Raw genomic sequence first — 17648 nt, 5'->3', positions numbered from 1 at the left:
ATTAGCATGTTTTATTAAAGAATATTATTTGGATTTGTCCTGTTCTTAAAATATGAGGGCACAATGTAGCTTACACTGGCTTCAGATTTAGCTTCTTCTGACCTTGCCTCCTGAGTATACAGACTTCATTACTAAACAAATTTAATGTCTATATCTTTAAGCTGAGTCCATTTAAAATTATATGAAACAATACTATTGCCATGTGATCCAGTGTACTTTTATCCAAAAGATCCTAATAAGACTCACTTCAGGTGAGGCACACTGTATGTCTCAGTTGGTTTTGTTTTCTATTGCCAGGGCTGTCACTTCTCTTCCAAGGGCAGACAAAAAAGCAGGCACCCAGCACAGATGAAAACATAGACTAAGCAGTACATGTGTGGCTTTCATCTAAACAATTGGCAGTATACATTCATAACCTCTTAGGATAGTTTATCATACATAATATGCAATAAATTTGTTTTTAATGCTCTAGACAATCAGAGCTACTTCATATGCCCATGGCATAACGTATGCTTTGGTTTTTCTCCCCTAATCATGAAGCCAAAACATTATATCATTGAAAGCTAAGCATCTATTACTAATAGTGCTAATCCATCCGTCTATGACTTATCTATAGACTCTATAAGTTCAAAGATACAGTGAGGCACTTTGTTACCTTTATTTGCAAGGAAGCTAACCTGGGTTGTCCCTCAGGCAGTATGAGACACCGCCAGGGTGTGAGTGTGGCTAGCCACAATAAGTATCATAGAGCCCACCCCACTCTCCACTGTTTAAATTTCTTTCTAGGCAATTCTGCCTTTGGCTGTTCTGAGACTTCAACAGGTTACAAATGAAAATGTAGGAGCTTGTACTGGCTGGTTTTGTGTGTCAACTTGACACAGGCTGGAGTTATCACGTAGAAAGGAGCTTCAGTTGGGAAGTGCCTCCATGAGATCCAGCTGTGGGGCATTTTCTCAGTTAGTGATGGGGGGGGGGAGGGTCCCTTGTGGGTGGGGCCATCCCTGGGCTGGTAGTCTTGGGTTCTATAAGAAAGCAAGCTGAGCAAGTCAGGAGAAGCAAGCCAGTAAGAAACATCCCTCCATGGCCTCTGTATCAGCCTCTGCTTCCTGACCTGCTTCAGTTCTAGTCCTGACTTCCATTAGTGATTAGCAGCAGCATGGAAGTGTAAGCTAAATAAACCCTGTCCTTCCCAATTTGCTTCTTGGTCATGATGTTTGTGCAGGGATAGAAACCATGACTAAGACAACACTATTCTTCTGAGTCTAAAGCATGGGGCAGGGCCTCTTCAGGCAGAGGAAAAGACAAGCCTGGGCGGAGCTTTCACCATGTAAGACCTTAAGCTTTACATGAGAGGAAAAAGACAATTCGGAAATTAAGATTTAAGGTAAAATAAATACCAAGATAAAGTCTACTGAAAACCATTAAATGACGTGAACCCTATCCCTGAAAGCTACCAGGGCAGTGTCCATAAAAGAAACATGAAAATTGACCAAAAAAAAGAGAAGTATTTTAAGATAGATTTTATCACAAATGTCCAACAAAACCAAACAATTCAACAATTACTGTTTTCATAACTACATGAAGGATATGAACTGAACATTTATATTGCAGAAAAAGAACTACAAACCTAAAGCATTTGTTGTGAAGTTTAGAATTTCAATACAAATTGAACCCATTAGCTTTCCTTGTTATTCAAAGTTCTTTGCAGTATCCATTTTTTTTCTAACTTGAAAAATCAATGGTTCCTTAACTCCCAGTTTACATAAACTTGAACCTGCACTTACATAGGAAAAAGGTCAGCTCAGCAAATAACAACAATGCATATCTTCTAGTAGAAATGCAGTTTTTGAAAGATGACAACACACATTGAAGAAGGGGTGTGGTTCTTGCCAACCAACATTTGTTCTTCCTCAACCCTCTTATTTGGAAAGGTTCATTAGACATGTAAAGCCATCTGTTGTTGGTTTGTTTGTTTTACACACACACACACACACACACACATAAACACATTACAAATTTCAAAAAAAGAAAATCTATTAGAAATTTTTGCAAGGACCCTGGCTAAGCACTTGCTCTTTCAATATATCTCTAAGTCGGGACATTTATACAGCAAACATTGTGACGAAGGCCTGTAATCCCATCACTCAAGAGGCAAAAGAGAGTTAGTTCATGGTCATCCCAGAATGTACAGAGTTCCAGGACATCCTAGGCTACATAAACCCTTATTCAGTTAATCAGATGGACAGACTGGCAAGATGACAGGACGGCAGACAAATTCTGACCACCTAAGATCTATTTTTAGTCAAAGTGCAGCAAGTGGTAAAGGCCAGAACAAAGTTCATGTTTATTCATAAATAAGTGTAACTACTTACCCCTGATGGCTATAACATGTTCTGCTCTGTGTTTTTGCATACTGCTGCAGTGAGCAGAAGAATTATAGATTCTGAAAGGTGATAAGACCATGCATCTTTCATAAAGGTGTTGCAAAGGTTCCCCTTTCTCGTGAAAAAGAAAATCAAAACAACCATAAAAGACTATTCTTGAGATGGGGAACTAGCTGTCAGTAATGTGGCTATCGCCCAGGTATAAAAATCTGATTTTGAACCAGAGTATGCACATAATAAGCCAGGCATAGCAGAGTCCACTTGCAAACCTAGGCAGGTGACCCTGGATTCTGAAACAAATACCCTCATGAAATGTATGAGCTCCAAATTCACTAAGAAATACTATTTCCAAAAAAAAAAAAGTAGAGATTGAGTCAAGAAGACACCAAGATGGTCCTCTGACCTCTGCCGGTATGGACAAGCATAGACAACGGCACCTGCACAAATCAAAATATCAGCAAAATACATTGTACACATGAATAAAATTCTCAAAGACAAAACAAAAACGTTTTTAAACAAGTTTGATAGCTACCAAGAAAGACAAATAGAACCAGAGCCATGATCAGCCATCATCAGAGATGCTTCTTCCTGCAACACTTGGAACCAGATACAAAGACCCACAGCCAGATGTCATGCAGAGAGTGAGAGACTTTAGAATACTCATCAGTAAATGGGATGACCCCATCAAATCCCTCCCCTCGCTCACAGAACCCTGTGGAAGAGGAGGCAGAAAGGTTGTTAAGAGCTAGAGGGTATGGAGGACACCAAGAATCTGAAGTCCTTTAAATTAATATGATCAAAACACACAGGAGGTCCCACATACACAAGAGGATCACCACCCCATTCCCCAGCATTAAAGTACTGCTAGTATTTCTGGTTATGTAATTCACGTCTTAATGCTTGCCTTTTTTAAAATTTTCTATATTCTTTGCTTACATTCCAAATGCTTTCCCCTTTCCCAGTTCCCCCCCTCCCCATATGTCCCATAAGCCCTCTTCTCTCCACCCATTCCTCAATCACCACCCACCCATTTCGCTGTCCTGGTACTCCCCTACAATGCTGGATCAAGCCTTTCCAGGATCAGGGCCCTCTCCTTTCTTCTTCATGAGAGTCATTTGTTATTCTAATTGTGTCTTGAGTATTCAGAGCCTTTGGGATAATTAATATCCACTTATCAGTGATTACATTCCATGTGCATTCTTTTGTGATTGGGTTACCTCACTTAGGATGATATTTTCCAGTTCCAGCCATTTGCCTACAAATTTCATGAATTCAGTGTTTTTAATTGCTGAGTAGTATTCCATTGTGTAAAGATACCACATTTTCTGTATCCATTCCTCCACTGAGGGACATCTGGGTTCTTTCCAGCTTCTGGCTATTATAAATAAGGCTGCTATGAACATAGTGGAGCATGTGTCCTTATTGCATGCCAGGGAATCCTCTGGGTATAGGCCCAGGAGTGGTATAGCAGGGTCCTTTGGAATTGGCAAATGGGACCTCAAAAAAGTACAAAGTTTTTGTAAGACAAAGGACACCATCAAAAGGACAAAATGGAAACCAACAAATTGGGAAAAGATCTTCACCAACCCTATATCCAACAGAGGGCTAATATCCAATATATACAAAGAACTCAAGAAGTTAGACCCCAGAGAACCAAATAACCCTATGAAAAATGGGGTACAGAGCTAAACAGAATTTTCACCTGAAGAAATTCAGATGGCTGAGAAGCATCTTAAGAAATGTTCAACATCATTAGTCATTAGGAAAATGCAAATCAAAACAACCCTGAGATTTCACCTCACACTAGTCAGAATGGCTAAGGTTAAAATCTCAGGAGACAGCAGGTGTTGGCTAGGATGTGGAGAAAGTGGAACACTCCTCCACTGCTGGTGGGATTGTAAGATGGTACAATCACTCTGGAAATCAGTCTGGCAGTTCCTCAGAAAACTGGGCATGTTTGTCTTTTTTTAATGTGACATGACAGCCATCTACGGAGATGCAGTGAAAAGCACAATGACATTAGATTATGAGAGCATAGCAGTGCTAAGGGTCTAAAAAGGTTTTGGGGATGGTGAAATTCATTGGTAGTCACTCTTACTCTCAGTATATAAGGAGTAGTTGGAGGACAGTGTAAATGTGGAGCAGCTAACGCAAGACCTAAGCCAGCAGGTCCAATCCCCAACACACCAGGCACCAAGTTCTCCTCAAGCCAGTCATAGCTGAGCCAAGCATCCAGGTTGCAAAGTGACGATATCTCTGCCTCAAGAGCTATATGGCCCAATTCTACCATGCTAAGCCTTCTCAGATCCATGAAGGATAGGAATAAAAACTATAGACCTAAAAAGGAGCCAGTAATTAACTGTGTCCTAAAATAATCTTCACAGTGTGACATGAAAATTGGTTATCAATCAGGAAATCATGGTTGAGAAGAAATACAAAGAAGTGAAAGCCAAAGAAGAGTGAATTTGGGCTTTATGTGTACAAATTGGGCTTGATGTATATGTACATATCCAGCATTATCAGAACACAGACCAAGAACGGAGTCTCGTGAGATTTCTGAGTGCTTGTGGAAAACTCACAAGTTTCCTTGTCTTGTCACAAGACAAGGGTCTTGTGACCTCAGTTTCTTCAAAAATATGGAATCGTTCTTGGAATGGATTTTTGTGCCCTGCACACCCCCCCACACACCAGTGGAGTGCTTAGGTGTGAGTTTACTTCAGAGTATTCGTTACAACTGGATGACTCTATGATAAAACATGTTTATACCATGTGCAGCTTTCCCATGTGATTGTACACTTTGCTCATGTGACCCTCCTAACCCTCAGAGTAAACACTGTTTGATGCTCTGAGTAAAGTTGGCCATTTCATGAGACATTAGCGGGCCTCATTCATTGACTCCATTCTCCTAGGTCTTACCACATTTAGAACAATAAACAGAGCCCCATACAGATTAATAGCAAAAACCTAATAGAAGAATGAGAAGGAAAAAACAAAACAATAGTATACTCTGAGGAGAATCAAGCTTTACAGCTGTACATCTGTCCTTAACTATCAGCTAAATTTAGAAGACTAAACAAGGATCCTACCGTGTTCCCTTAGCTAAATCCCTGCCCTCCTCAGAGTGGACTCCTAGGAAGTCAAACACGAAACTCCCCACAGAAATTGATGTGAGATGTGGGATGCCGTAATGAGAGATTAAAAGTCTCTTATTTCTAATTCTAGAATTCTGGTGTCGTGGAAGAGGTGGGGGCGGGGGAGGGCTATTTCCTGCCAAGAAGTATAGATAGTAAAACACAGAACTAGAGAGAAAGCTCCAACTAAAGGATGTGCATTACTTCTACGTACACAGTCTTGTTACTTGAATAAAATTACATTTTTGTATGTTGAATACTGACCAATATACCATAATCTTAATCCTTCATAGGAATTATAGTAACAATTGTCAAATGCTTATTACATGCCTTCAGTCCTACTGACCCTAGACAATTATGTCCCTTTAAGGCAGAGGGTTCTCAACCCAAGGGTCACCACCACATTGAGGATTTCATCACAATGGATTGCATACTCAAATGAGGATATTTGCATTATGATTCATAACAGTAGCAACATTGTAGTTATGAAGTAGCAATGAAATAAGTTTATGGCTGGGGTCACCATAACAGGAGGAATGGTATTAAAGGGTCACAGCATTAGGAATGATGAGAACTGCGGTTATACGGGCTTACTCTTGAAGGAGATTTATTTTGCTTTTCTAAATATGTCTTATTCCTAATAGTATCCTAAGTGGTGTTAGAATGACACTGCTACTCATCCTCTTCTGTGAAATAGCCCGATTCTACAAGTGTAAAGAATATTGTCTTATGACTAAAACATCAAGACCAGGATTAATCTCTCCTAATCTGACTTTCCTAGTAACAAATCACCAGACTGATGGGCCCATCCCCTGGGACAGTTCCTCCATCTTTTCCCTCTGTCTCTATCTTGCTGGGACTATGCATGAGACACCGTCAATATAATTCCTTTGCTTCTTAATTAGAGGACCTCCAAGCAAAAGTCTTTATGACATCGTTCCAATCTCATGATTGATTTCAATAGTCTGCTTATTTTTTTTGTTCAGATCATAAATAATCCTTCTCCCATGACTCAGAGTTCAGCTGAAATCCTGGAATCTGGCTGGTGAGACAATGCTCAGAATTCTAGCTATCCGAACATCTTGGAACTTAGGAGAAATCACTGCTGTGACTCCTATATAATTCTCACCACCTCAAAGCTCCAAACGTGTTCTATTTGCCCTCTCATGTCTCCGCCCGATCCTAAAGAGCATGTATAGTTCTGGTTTGGGTGAATTCATTTATTAAAAATGTACTTTGAATTACAACTCATGCTCTTCTGTCAAAGCTCCAAGATCAAATAGCCACACTGATGAGTCTCTCCCAAACTTCAAAACATACAAAATGGTTTAATGCCAACTTCATAATAATAGATGATAATTTGTCTTGACTATTTCACTTTAATGGTAAACACCCCGCCCAAAGAAAACAAAAAGAAAAAAATGGCATATCTTTTAAGATGACCTCGGCATGACATATCACTTCACAAGCAGATCAATAACATGAAGACTATGTTAAAAACTAAAGAAGTTAGTCATTCTAAAGGACCATCCAGTACTTTTACTGTGAAGATAATTAGTTCAAGTGTATCTTTTTAACCAAATCCCAGTTTATTTGGTATCGGGTTAAAAGAAAACAGTGTCCTCTAGGGAATCCTGGTGTAGGCACACATATGATACTTTGAAAAGCACTGTCATTGATTTAGTTGACACCATAAATAACAAACTAAAACATACATAGACTTATTTAAAATGGATAAAGAAAACCTAGTCTATTGTACACCAAAATATGTAAAGATGTAGGTATTTTGCACAACACACTCATTCAAGAACAAATTAAGAAAACATGAAATTTGGGGAAGGGGGTTCTGTAAGGAGTTGAAAGGCGGAGTAGAGGGGGGTATAAGCAAACTGCGATGTATACACAACAAAATTGTCAAAGGAAAAACAATACTGTGTTTTAAAAGTCTGACGGCTACACAGAAGGACAAATAGGATCAGTGCCTTGCTCAGCCATCATCAGAGACGCTTCCTCCCGCCACAGACTAGAGCAAGTACAGACACTGATAGCCAGATACTATACCAAGAGAAAGAGACCTTGAAACATGCAGCCGTTAAATGGGGTGTCTCCATCAAATCCCTCGTCTGAGGGCTCAGGGAACCCTGAAAGAGTAAGAGCCAACCAGATGGAGGAGGACGACAAGAAACAAAAACGCTCTAAATCAACATGATCCAAACACATATGACGCCACAGAGATTGAAACAGTATCCACAGAGCCTGCACTAGATGAGGTTCAAGAGGTGAAAGGAAAAGTGTACACAGGACCCTTTCCCAACCCCAGAATAAGCAAAGGACTCTCAAGGGTAGGATGCCCGCCCAGCAGTACATGGCTTACAGATGGCAAGCTTATTGGCATCTTTGTAGCTTCCCTGTCTCATAGTGAAATGCCCGGCCTATTTATTTATTTTAATCTCTTTCTTGTGCCTTCTCTTGGGCTCCTCCCCTTCAGTTTATTTGTTTATTTGTTTGCCTTCTTTTCTTTTGTTTTCCAGTCCCTATGTGTTCGCTCTTGTTTTACCTTATTATATTCCATGTTCTTGTTATTCCCATAGAAGCCTGTTTGCTTTCTAATAACAGACAGAACGCGAACTGAGAGGAACTGCAAGGGGTAGAGGGAGGGGACATGGGAATCAAGATATCTTATATGAGGAAGAAAATATTCTCAATAAAAGGTAAAAATGTGTTATAACTACAGACTGTATGAGGTATGTCTTCCTTCTCACTTACTTTTTGTCATAAGCCAATGCCTTTCATAAAATTAAGTTCTTCAACTCTGAATAAGCAGAGTACGTTCTACCCAAACTGAGACTGCACATTATTAGATATCGCGATCAGGTGTTCTTTCTGAGATCAACAGCTTTCATTAGTTTGATAACAAGTTTTGAATGTTTCTTTTATACCCACAGCTTACAGTTGCCTTAGTTTTCTGACCCCGATCTGTTGACATTAACATCCTTCAGAAAATATTTTAGGACTTTTCATTAAATCATACAGCCATGAAAAAATAGAAAGAGGAATCTACTAAATTCACTTCCAATTGTCTGTACAACCTTGGGTACCACAAAAAAGACTGGATCCTGAACATTGCTTTATAGCTTATTGGCTTTACTATATTGTGAATTCTAAGTTGCTACATGGCTCTTTATTAATTAACAAACTTTTGTACGAGTTAATTCTATGTATCATTGACATCCTGTATATATTTTGTGAAATACTTTCTTGGGGTTTAAACTAACAACTTCCAGTTCTCCAATACTTGCTAATTGAAGTTCCTTGAAAGCCCACTAGGGGGAAACATGGAGTCTTCACACCAGTGTTGGGTCACTGGGTGCAAGTTTCATAGCAAGGATACAGTTTCCCTGAAGGCATCAGTAAAACAAGCTGTCAAAGTCCTATTTACCCAGTAAGGAAAGGTTCAGTAAGCACAAGTATACTACTCATGAAATTCAAACACATAAAATAATGTTTCCTCTGATAGATATAGAAAAAAAAGTCCTATTACATACCAAATTCTTATTCAACCTACAATATTTAAAAGATGGCTAAATACGAAAAGAAACTTTTGCGAACAATTTTTCAGAGAAAATGAGACGTTTAATGACCTACCAATGAGAAGAGCCCAGAATAAAAATGAAGGAACTTGGTTTTATTCTACAACTTTCTAACTCCTAGAACACACCATTGAGCTCTCCAACACAAATACAGGCATCCACACTCTGGTAGTCATTCGGGACCGACCTAGAAGTGACAGACTTCTCGTATAAACTATTGGCCTATCGGGAAATGCTTCTCATTTATCTCAATGCGTCACACTTTCCTACTGTAAATCAAAGCCCAGTTATCATAGGCGATGGTGATGTTGTCAGACTAAGTCGCAAGTATATCAGTTTGAATTTGCAGAGGCAGAAAGTGAATAGGTCTGGCAAAATTCAAGGGCTCGAATTACAGGAAGTGCGATCCTGTCCTGTGCTATACTTCTGTAGCATTTAGACACGATGATGGTCTCATCGTTGTACTTATAATAATAAGCGTGTGCTGAATGTTGCAGTTCTCACCATGGGCTGCAAATCTGGTATTTGTATTTTTATCAAATGTAAATGGCATTTGATATTTTATAACCTAGTCTTGTCTGTATTAAAGTTTATCCCAGACAAACCTTCCAGGGAAGGTGATTTGACCTCTGCACAGTCTGTGTATGTTCACCAATAAAGTCAACTGAAAGTTGAGAGTAACACACCCCCTTCTTTTTTTCCTCCCCACTTGCAGTCAGTCGGCTACAATAATCCACTTCAGCCTGCTTCCAGCCAGGGCGCTTCGTAGTCCCTTAAACACGAAACTTTTTCAGGACTTCAAGATCTCAACTACTATGCCAAACTTTAAGATGTTATAAACATATTCTTTAGAAGGTTCAAGTGAGACTTACACAAGATAAGAACTGAGTCAGAGAATCGGAATGTCTTCAAAAGCCCCTTAACGTGTTTAGGAGAGGTGCTATTTTACTTAAAAACAAAATAAAACAAACAAATCGATACTTCGACTTTTAGTATCTTATAGCCAGGGTTTAAGAACGGAGTTGATAAAGTTGAAGAAAAAGTCTCACTTGGCTATGATTTCAAAGATTCCAATCTCTGTTACATCTTAGATTTGACCAAGTTCAAGTTAATTTTGAGATCCAAACCTTTAAGCCCAGTTTCTAAATTTACTTACACTTTTTCCAAACTAGCTCACAGAACCCGGGGCTCCTGCTATACAAACTCCAGGAGCAAGCATAAACCTCCGTTGTCTGGTCACACACCCCAGAAGCTCTTTGGAGTGCAAAACCAGCCAGGAAAAGAAAAGCATTTCCTACAGCAATGAAATTCTCTCTGGAGCCATGCCACCAGGGCAGGGTGCAAACTCCCCTGTTGGCAGGAGACCACTGTGAAGGAGAAGGAATCTGCGTGACTGAACACCTCTTTGGGCCCTTCTCTCCTCTAAGTTGCTTTCTTTTCTAGTAACAGCTTTTCAGTGGGGGAAAAAAAAAGGAAGAGAAACTTTGCTCCAAGAAAGCGTGCACCAATCTCTAACTTTGGATCCAAAGGTTAAATAAATAATTATGCACACACTCTCCACGGCAGGTTCCCTGTACAACCAGTAAAGCCAAGCCCACACACAGTCTAGGGCTTGGGAGCCTCGGATCCTCAGCCCAACCCGACGGGGTCCCTTGCACCTACCTTGACCTCGCCCCCGTCGGGCTCAGCTTGGGAGAAGCCCAGTCCGGACTCGAAGGCGGCGACGGTGGCGGGCGCCTCGCGCGGACCCGGGATCAGCGCAGCGGCGAGCAGGGAACAAGCCAGAGACAAGAAGCACAGCAAGTGCATGGTGGATGGACCGGGAGCAGGGAGGCCGGTCCGCTGGCTGGCGCAGGCTGGGGCGCGAGGCTGAGGTCCGCTCCACGTCCCAGTCCTGTGCTTTCCTCCCAGGGACCCCCCCTGGGCGAGCGTCTCCCGGGGCTCGGCGGCTCCCAACTTTTGCCCTCGGATATGGCAGCCCGCGCCGGGGAGAGGCTCTGGGTGTCAGGTATGAGCCTCACAGGAAACCGGACATCCGAACTGCCCTCGGTGGCGGCCGGCGAGGTGAAGCGAGGGCGCCGGGGGCCGGCTCCGCCGATCGCGGTTTTGTTTTGGGCGTTTTGCAAAGAAGTTGGGGGGGGGGGGTTAAGCCCAGTCACCCCGCGATGTTCCACTCGTCCCGAGGAGCCCTCGGGTCCCTCGTCCCCCCTCCTCCCTCCCCTCGCCCGAAGTGAAAGGAGCCGGGCCGCGGGAGCCGCGGGAGAAGGCGGTGGCGGCGGCGGAGCCTGGGGGGCGGGAGGAGGGCGGCGGGGGCGCCCGGCGGCGGCGAGGCCCGCGAGCTCCCGGGCGCTCGAGCCTCCTGCGCGCGCGGGGCCGAGCGGTGGCGGTGGTGGCGGCGGCGGCGGCGGGCGCAGGGGCAGGGCATGACTGATGCGCCCTCTGCCTGCGCTTATGTGAGAGAAAGCGGACAGAGGGAGGGAGCGTGCCGAGCCCAGTGTGCCCTCCCCTCTCTTTCCCTCGGAAGCTCGCTCCCTCCAGCCCCACGCTTTCCTCCAGCCCCACCTCCATCCACTCTCCTCGCTTTCCCTTTCTCTGCCCTTCTCTCTGGGCTCTGCTGGCGGGGAGGGGGTGGGGGAAGGGGCTCAAGTTAAGTCTGGGGGCTGGATCTCTCTGTAGGACCAGTTTTAGAGGCCACATCACTGAGCTCAGCTGCTAGAAAGATGGGGGGGAAGGACCAGGTACCAGTGGGTAGGAGATGCACGCTTTGGTCCTGGCAACCCCTTGTGGTAAAGTCCTACTCTGTGCATTCTTTATACTTAGATACCTGAGAAGTTTGGAACCAGCCCGAGAGTTCTAAAACACTTCAGAGATAAGGTCATCAGTATAGCAGAGACCTTTGGGGCCATAGTGCCCTTCCCAGGACCACCACCTCCACTGTTTTCTGGGTTTCTTGAAGCCAGAAAGCAATGCAGTGCAGGATGTCTCAGAGAACAGGGCAATCTATTGAGATTCATGCTGTGATCTTAGTGATCTTCAGGAAGATCTAAACTTCCAGCAGATGGACAGATGGGCCAGAATCTTGAAGAACACTGAAAGAGACACACCCAAACAATTCCTGCAAGATGTACCTTCCGTTCACAGGAGAAAGAGGGTGAATGGGACAATGTATACGCTGAAAGAGAAAACTACAGAGACTGCCTTTGCTCACTGGAAAAGCACCGAGGGGCTTTTCGGTTCTTCTGGAGATAGCAACGGCTTTCCTCGGTTGGTCGGTGGGCGATGGCAGAAGTTCCACTTAAGCTACTTCAACAGCATGTAAACCATGAAGGATCTTGTCTGTTCAAAAACTATATATAGTAAGTACACTAAGAAAGATGTTTCCTTGTGATTCAAATCCTATGATCTGGAGGTCTTCTTGCCCAACCTTTATGTGAATGCTTAAACACCTCTGCAAACAGTGAATACAGTGACTGCGCTTTCCCTTTATGGAAGACTGACATCTTTGAATCTTCCTTCCAACTCTCCATTGCTTTTGACTTTGGTATTTTACATACTTCCTCTAATCTAAATTCCACATGTTAGCTCCTCAGATATTTGGAAATATTTGTCACGTTCTCCCAGGGCTACTTCTCCAACGAGTGAAAGATTTCTTTTTCTTTTAATCCGACAGTTCCAATTATCCTCATCCATCATGCTAAGTTTATGTTCACCAAGTACACCGTTCAGAACATGGCTCCATACTTAAAATACCCCAATGAAGCATGCAGAAAAGGAGGGGTCTTCCTGGTCTAGAGAGCAAGCATTTGTTGACATAGCCTTGGACCAAGTTTATTTTCTGGCAGCCAAGTCATACTGTTGATGCAAAGAACTCTTAAAGTTTCTCAAGAAATCTGCGTGTGTACTGCTATTTAATCATGTCTGCATTACTCTGTGTTTGTGGCAGGAGTTGCCTTCCTGGGCTCTGATTTGTGTCTCCTTGTTTATCATGCAGAAGCCCTTGCTGCACACAGCCTATCACAATGTTCTGAGGCACTGGGGAACTTGACATTGTCTGTACGTTCCCTTCTTTCTGCATTCCTGTTGGCTGGATTTTGACTCAAGTAGAAATGGAGTGTCCTTGTAATTTCCCCCCAGCACAGTGGTTCTCTATTTTTATTGCACTTGGAGTCACAAAGGGCGGTTGTAAAAACAGATGCTTGGGCACACCACCAGGGTTTGAGGAATTCTGGGAAAAGGCTTGAGTGTCAGAAAGCTTCAGATAGACAGCCCCACGTTGAGAATGTCACACATTTCCAACAGCCTCAGGGTGTAGCATGGTCTGACTACCGTAAAATCAACAAATTCAGCATGTATCGAAATGAATTACTGACAAACTTTGTTTAAAAGATATTTAGCACGTACACACCACTTACATATATTTATCTTCCTATTGCTATTACTGTTTTGTGCAAATAAGTTGTAGCAAGACCTATTTAACTATAAGAAAAATCAGTAGTTTTTAAAACCAACACAGTAGGGCTGCAGAATAGCACAATGTTAGAATGCTTACCTAATGAATGAAATCTAGGGTTTAAAAGAAGTTATCACTATTTTTATGTATAATAGTTATTAATAAACATTATTTAACAACACACATTTTTCAAAGTTCCTAGGAAAGGGGAAATCATTTGAAATGTAAATAAAGAATATATCTAAGAAAAAAAAGAAAAATTAAAAAATATCCAATAAAAATAAAATTAAATTAAATTAAAAAATAAATAAAAAGTGGGGGCTGAGAGAGATGGCTCCATGGTTAAGAGCATTGACTGCTCTTCCCAAGATCCTGAGTTCAAATCCAAGCAACCACATGGTAGCTCACAACCATCTGTAACAAGATCTGACACTCTCTTCTGGAGTGTCTGAAGACAGCTACAGTGTTCATACTTCCATAAAATAAATAAATAAATCTTTAAAAAAATAAAATAAAAAATAAAATTTCTAGGAACTTTTCCCCTGCTTAAGACCTAAAACATTAAATGAATCGTTACAGAGTTTGAAGTTTAAAAACATTGTTTTTAAAACTTTTTTGTAGCTGGGTGTGGTGGCACATGCCTGTAATCCCAGCACTTGGGAGACAGAGGCAGGAGGATTCTGAGTTCAAGGTCAGCCTGGTCTACAGAGTGAGTTCCAGGACAGCCAGGTCTACACAGAGAAACCCTGTCACCAAAAAACCAAAAAAAAAAAAAAATTGATTTTCTATCAATGAACAAAAATTTGTTTTCTATCAATGACTGTAAGATCTTTTAAGAATTTTAAATGGATCTTTTAAGATTTATTACTACTGTTATTTTTAAAGCACTTCTAAAGGAAGGAGGGGACATTTCATTATTTGTTTGTTTCTTTTGTTTTCCAGAAACTAGTACTGTGTTAGTAGAAACTGAAATGGGAGAATTGGGTAACAATTGCATATTACCTCCAGTTTCCAGTAGCTGTTGGTCAAACATGTTGACTATAGTGTTTGATTGCAAATTACTATATGTCTATGTCTGCTTCTTATCAGGGTTTGTGAGTCTCCCTTGGGCCAAATTCCAACACCTGTCTCTAGTGGTAATGATGCAAGAGAGGAATTTCCAGTGTGACCATACTGGGAAGATAGTAGGCCTTGTACTATGGACTGACAAGAGCTTCACCCTTATACAGGAGAAGAAAGGCCTGAGACAAGAACTATAGTCATGCAATCTTAATCAAGCTTGTTTGTGCATTTTATTATTTGGGTTGTTTCTGCTTGGAGGTTCTGTTGGCAAAGCAGAAATCATTGCTGCTTGCAAAGTCACTTTAGTTTGCACTGGGTCCTGTCCAGAGACAATTGCACACACTTAAGGTTGAAGATGACCATGATTCCCACAGAGGAGTAATGACTCCCATGTGGGACCAACATTTGTTCCCATCACTGAGTGAACTAGCCTGTAAGATTTAACTGTTTGGGGAAATCTTGGAACTATTGCTATCCTTATCCTTGGAAGAGAGGTTAGATAAATTTAAGACTAACTGACAATGTTGTTGCCAGTTTTTTGACAGGCACCTTTTAAGAGGTTATTAGCATATCTATGTAGTACTTCAGCAAGAAGAGGACCCAAGCTTAGGGGATGGCTTCAGGCCATAACAAGCAGTGATTTCAGTACTGGCTTTATGTATCTTTATGAGACTTAGATACAATGTAAATGCTTTAACATTCATTAGATCCTGTCCATCTCATTCGGTTTAATCTATATCTGATTTCAATTACTTTCCTGCTTCCTTATTTTTATTTTGTGGTTGTAATTCAGACTTTTCTAATTGAATTAAAATTACAAAATAAAAAAAAACCCTTAAAAATACAAGTTTTGGCCTCAATTCTGTTTAATCTATATTTGCAAATTTGACCTATCTTTATTTGACCTTTGTTATTGTTTTTGCCTGCAAGTTTAAATACTTTTGTATTAGTCACTTCTCTGTCGCTGTGATAAAGATCCCATGACCGAGGAAATTAATGGAAGGAAGAATTTATTTTGGCTTATGGTTTCAGAGGAATAAGAATTAATTGTGGCTGCAGCAGCAGGAAGCCAAGAATCTTTAACAGGAGTAGGAAGCAGGGAGATCCAAGCAGAGGTAGGAAAAGGCACTGAGCATCAAACCCCAACTCTCACCATGGTGACATTTTTCTTCCAGCAAAGCTACTCCACCTGAACCTCCCCAGGCATCAACACCAACCAACCAAGAATCAAGTTGTTGAGCCTGTGGAAGACAATCTCCTTCAAACTGCCTCATTCCACTCCCTAGCCCCATTGGCTCATGTCCATTTAATATTAGAAAACGCATTTAGTCCTACCTCAGCATTGCCTCGTGGTCTTTAACGGTCGCAACACTGTTTAAAAGTCCAAAGTATCTTCTAAGACTGGATCAGTCTCTTAACTGTGACACCCTGTAGATTACCTACTTCCATCCTACAGGGGAACAGAACAGAACGTACATTACCTTTACAAAAGACCAATGGAGGAAGCCTCAGGAAAACCTGGATCAAAGCAAGCCCAAGCCTTAGCAGGGCAGACTGCAAATCTCACCATTCCATGTGCAGTGTCGACAAGGGATAGATGCTTTGCCTCTACAACTTTGCTACTTGCAACATATAGCCCTCTCTTGTTCTGGTTCCACTTTGTAAGCTGATGACTCAAGGCTCTGGTATCTCCAACGTCTTTGTGTCTGAAACAAATGATTCACTTTCACAGCTTCATATAATGGCCTCACAGAGTCTCCTTCATACCTAGACTCTCCTGTCACTTACTACATGGCCTTTGTGAATTTCTGAAACCAAGAAGGAAAAATTCATGACCCATCCTCTCCTGTATCCTTCATGCTGCTAAAGTCAACAGCATGTAGACAGCACTATCAACTTCAGCTCCCCGCTTGAGATGAAACCCTGGCTCCCTCTGGACCACAGCATCTCTGTGCTGACCCTGAAGAAAAATTCCCCAAAAGATTTCACAACAATGATCCTGGCCTCTTAGTAATCACACACAGCTGATTCTGCAGCACCAGCTAATCATCATCAATTGTCCAGTCACCCAAAGGTTTTATTTCCACAGATCCTGAATCCAAAATATCACATAAACAGCTCTAAGAGTATTTACTTACCTCTCAGATTTTGCAAGCCAGGCCTCCATTGTCAACATGTCTCCTAATGCCCCCAAACTTAAAAGCTCATATGACCATTCTCTAGCCCAAAGCTAAAAACTTTTGCTACAATTGCCCTGAGAAAAACAACATGGTCATGTCCAGCATAACAGTTACTTCACTCTTGGTACTTTAACCTGTAAGGGTTCTATATTGGTCCAAAACTAATAACTAATAGAGTAAATATACACACTTACATGCTCATATTATATATGGGCTTTATTAGATTGGCTTACAGTATGTGGTCTGAAGGATCTAACAGTGATTGTTCCACACTGGAAAAGCCACAAGTTGTTCAGTCCATGAAAGCTAATTTCATATTATTTCAGTCTGGAAGAGTCCTGGAGAGTTGCTGGTTTTCGGTCAACACTGGAATCTCTCGAAAATCAGTTGTGGTATCTATGAAGGGTTATCTGTGGATTCCTAGAAGCAGAGATGAACTTGTAAATAGTAAAGGCAAGCAGGCAAAACCAGTTTTCTCCATCCATATCTTTTTATCTGGGTTGCCACCAGGAAGTGGTGCCAACATTTAGGGTGGGTCTTCCTCTTCAAATAATCTGTTGAAGAAAATCCCACACAGGAGTACCTACCACCTTCTGTTTGAGTTGATGCTAGATGCAGTCAAGTTGACAACCAAAACTTGACACCACAATAGTCTATTTTTTTTACACATTTGTCTATAACTAAAAAATTGTTTGTCTTTTATAGTTTACAAATATAATTTTTAATAATTTATAATTGTAGTTTATATAGTTATGCAATATAAATGATGTATATTTTAGAAGTACAGTAGTATTTTCTTTGCACCCAAATGGTTGATTATTGCAACTAATTATGTGTGTGCAGTATTTTTT

General features: G+C 41.4%; 1 protein-coding gene across 1 annotated transcript in view; it reads right to left on the bottom strand.

The window, feature by feature from the left end:
• Vegfc (vascular endothelial growth factor C) overlaps positions 1-11525 on the bottom strand; it is a 104169-nt gene extending 92644 nt beyond the window's left edge. Inside the window, exon 1 of the mRNA XM_052162076.1 lies at positions 10768-11525. Coding sequence (XP_052018036.1) covers positions 10768-10914 — 147 coding nt within the window. The 5' untranslated portion in view covers positions 10915-11525. The remainder of the gene's footprint in view (positions 1-10767) is intronic.
• Between the last annotated feature and the right edge of the window lie 6123 nt (positions 11526-17648).

The sequence above is a fragment of the Apodemus sylvaticus genome, chromosome 18 (assembly GCF_947179515.1).
Source record: "Apodemus sylvaticus chromosome 18, mApoSyl1.1, whole genome shotgun sequence".
Lineage (NCBI taxonomy): Eukaryota > Metazoa > Chordata > Mammalia > Rodentia > Muridae > Apodemus > Apodemus sylvaticus.
This window is presented reverse-complemented; position numbering and strand designations above follow the sequence as displayed.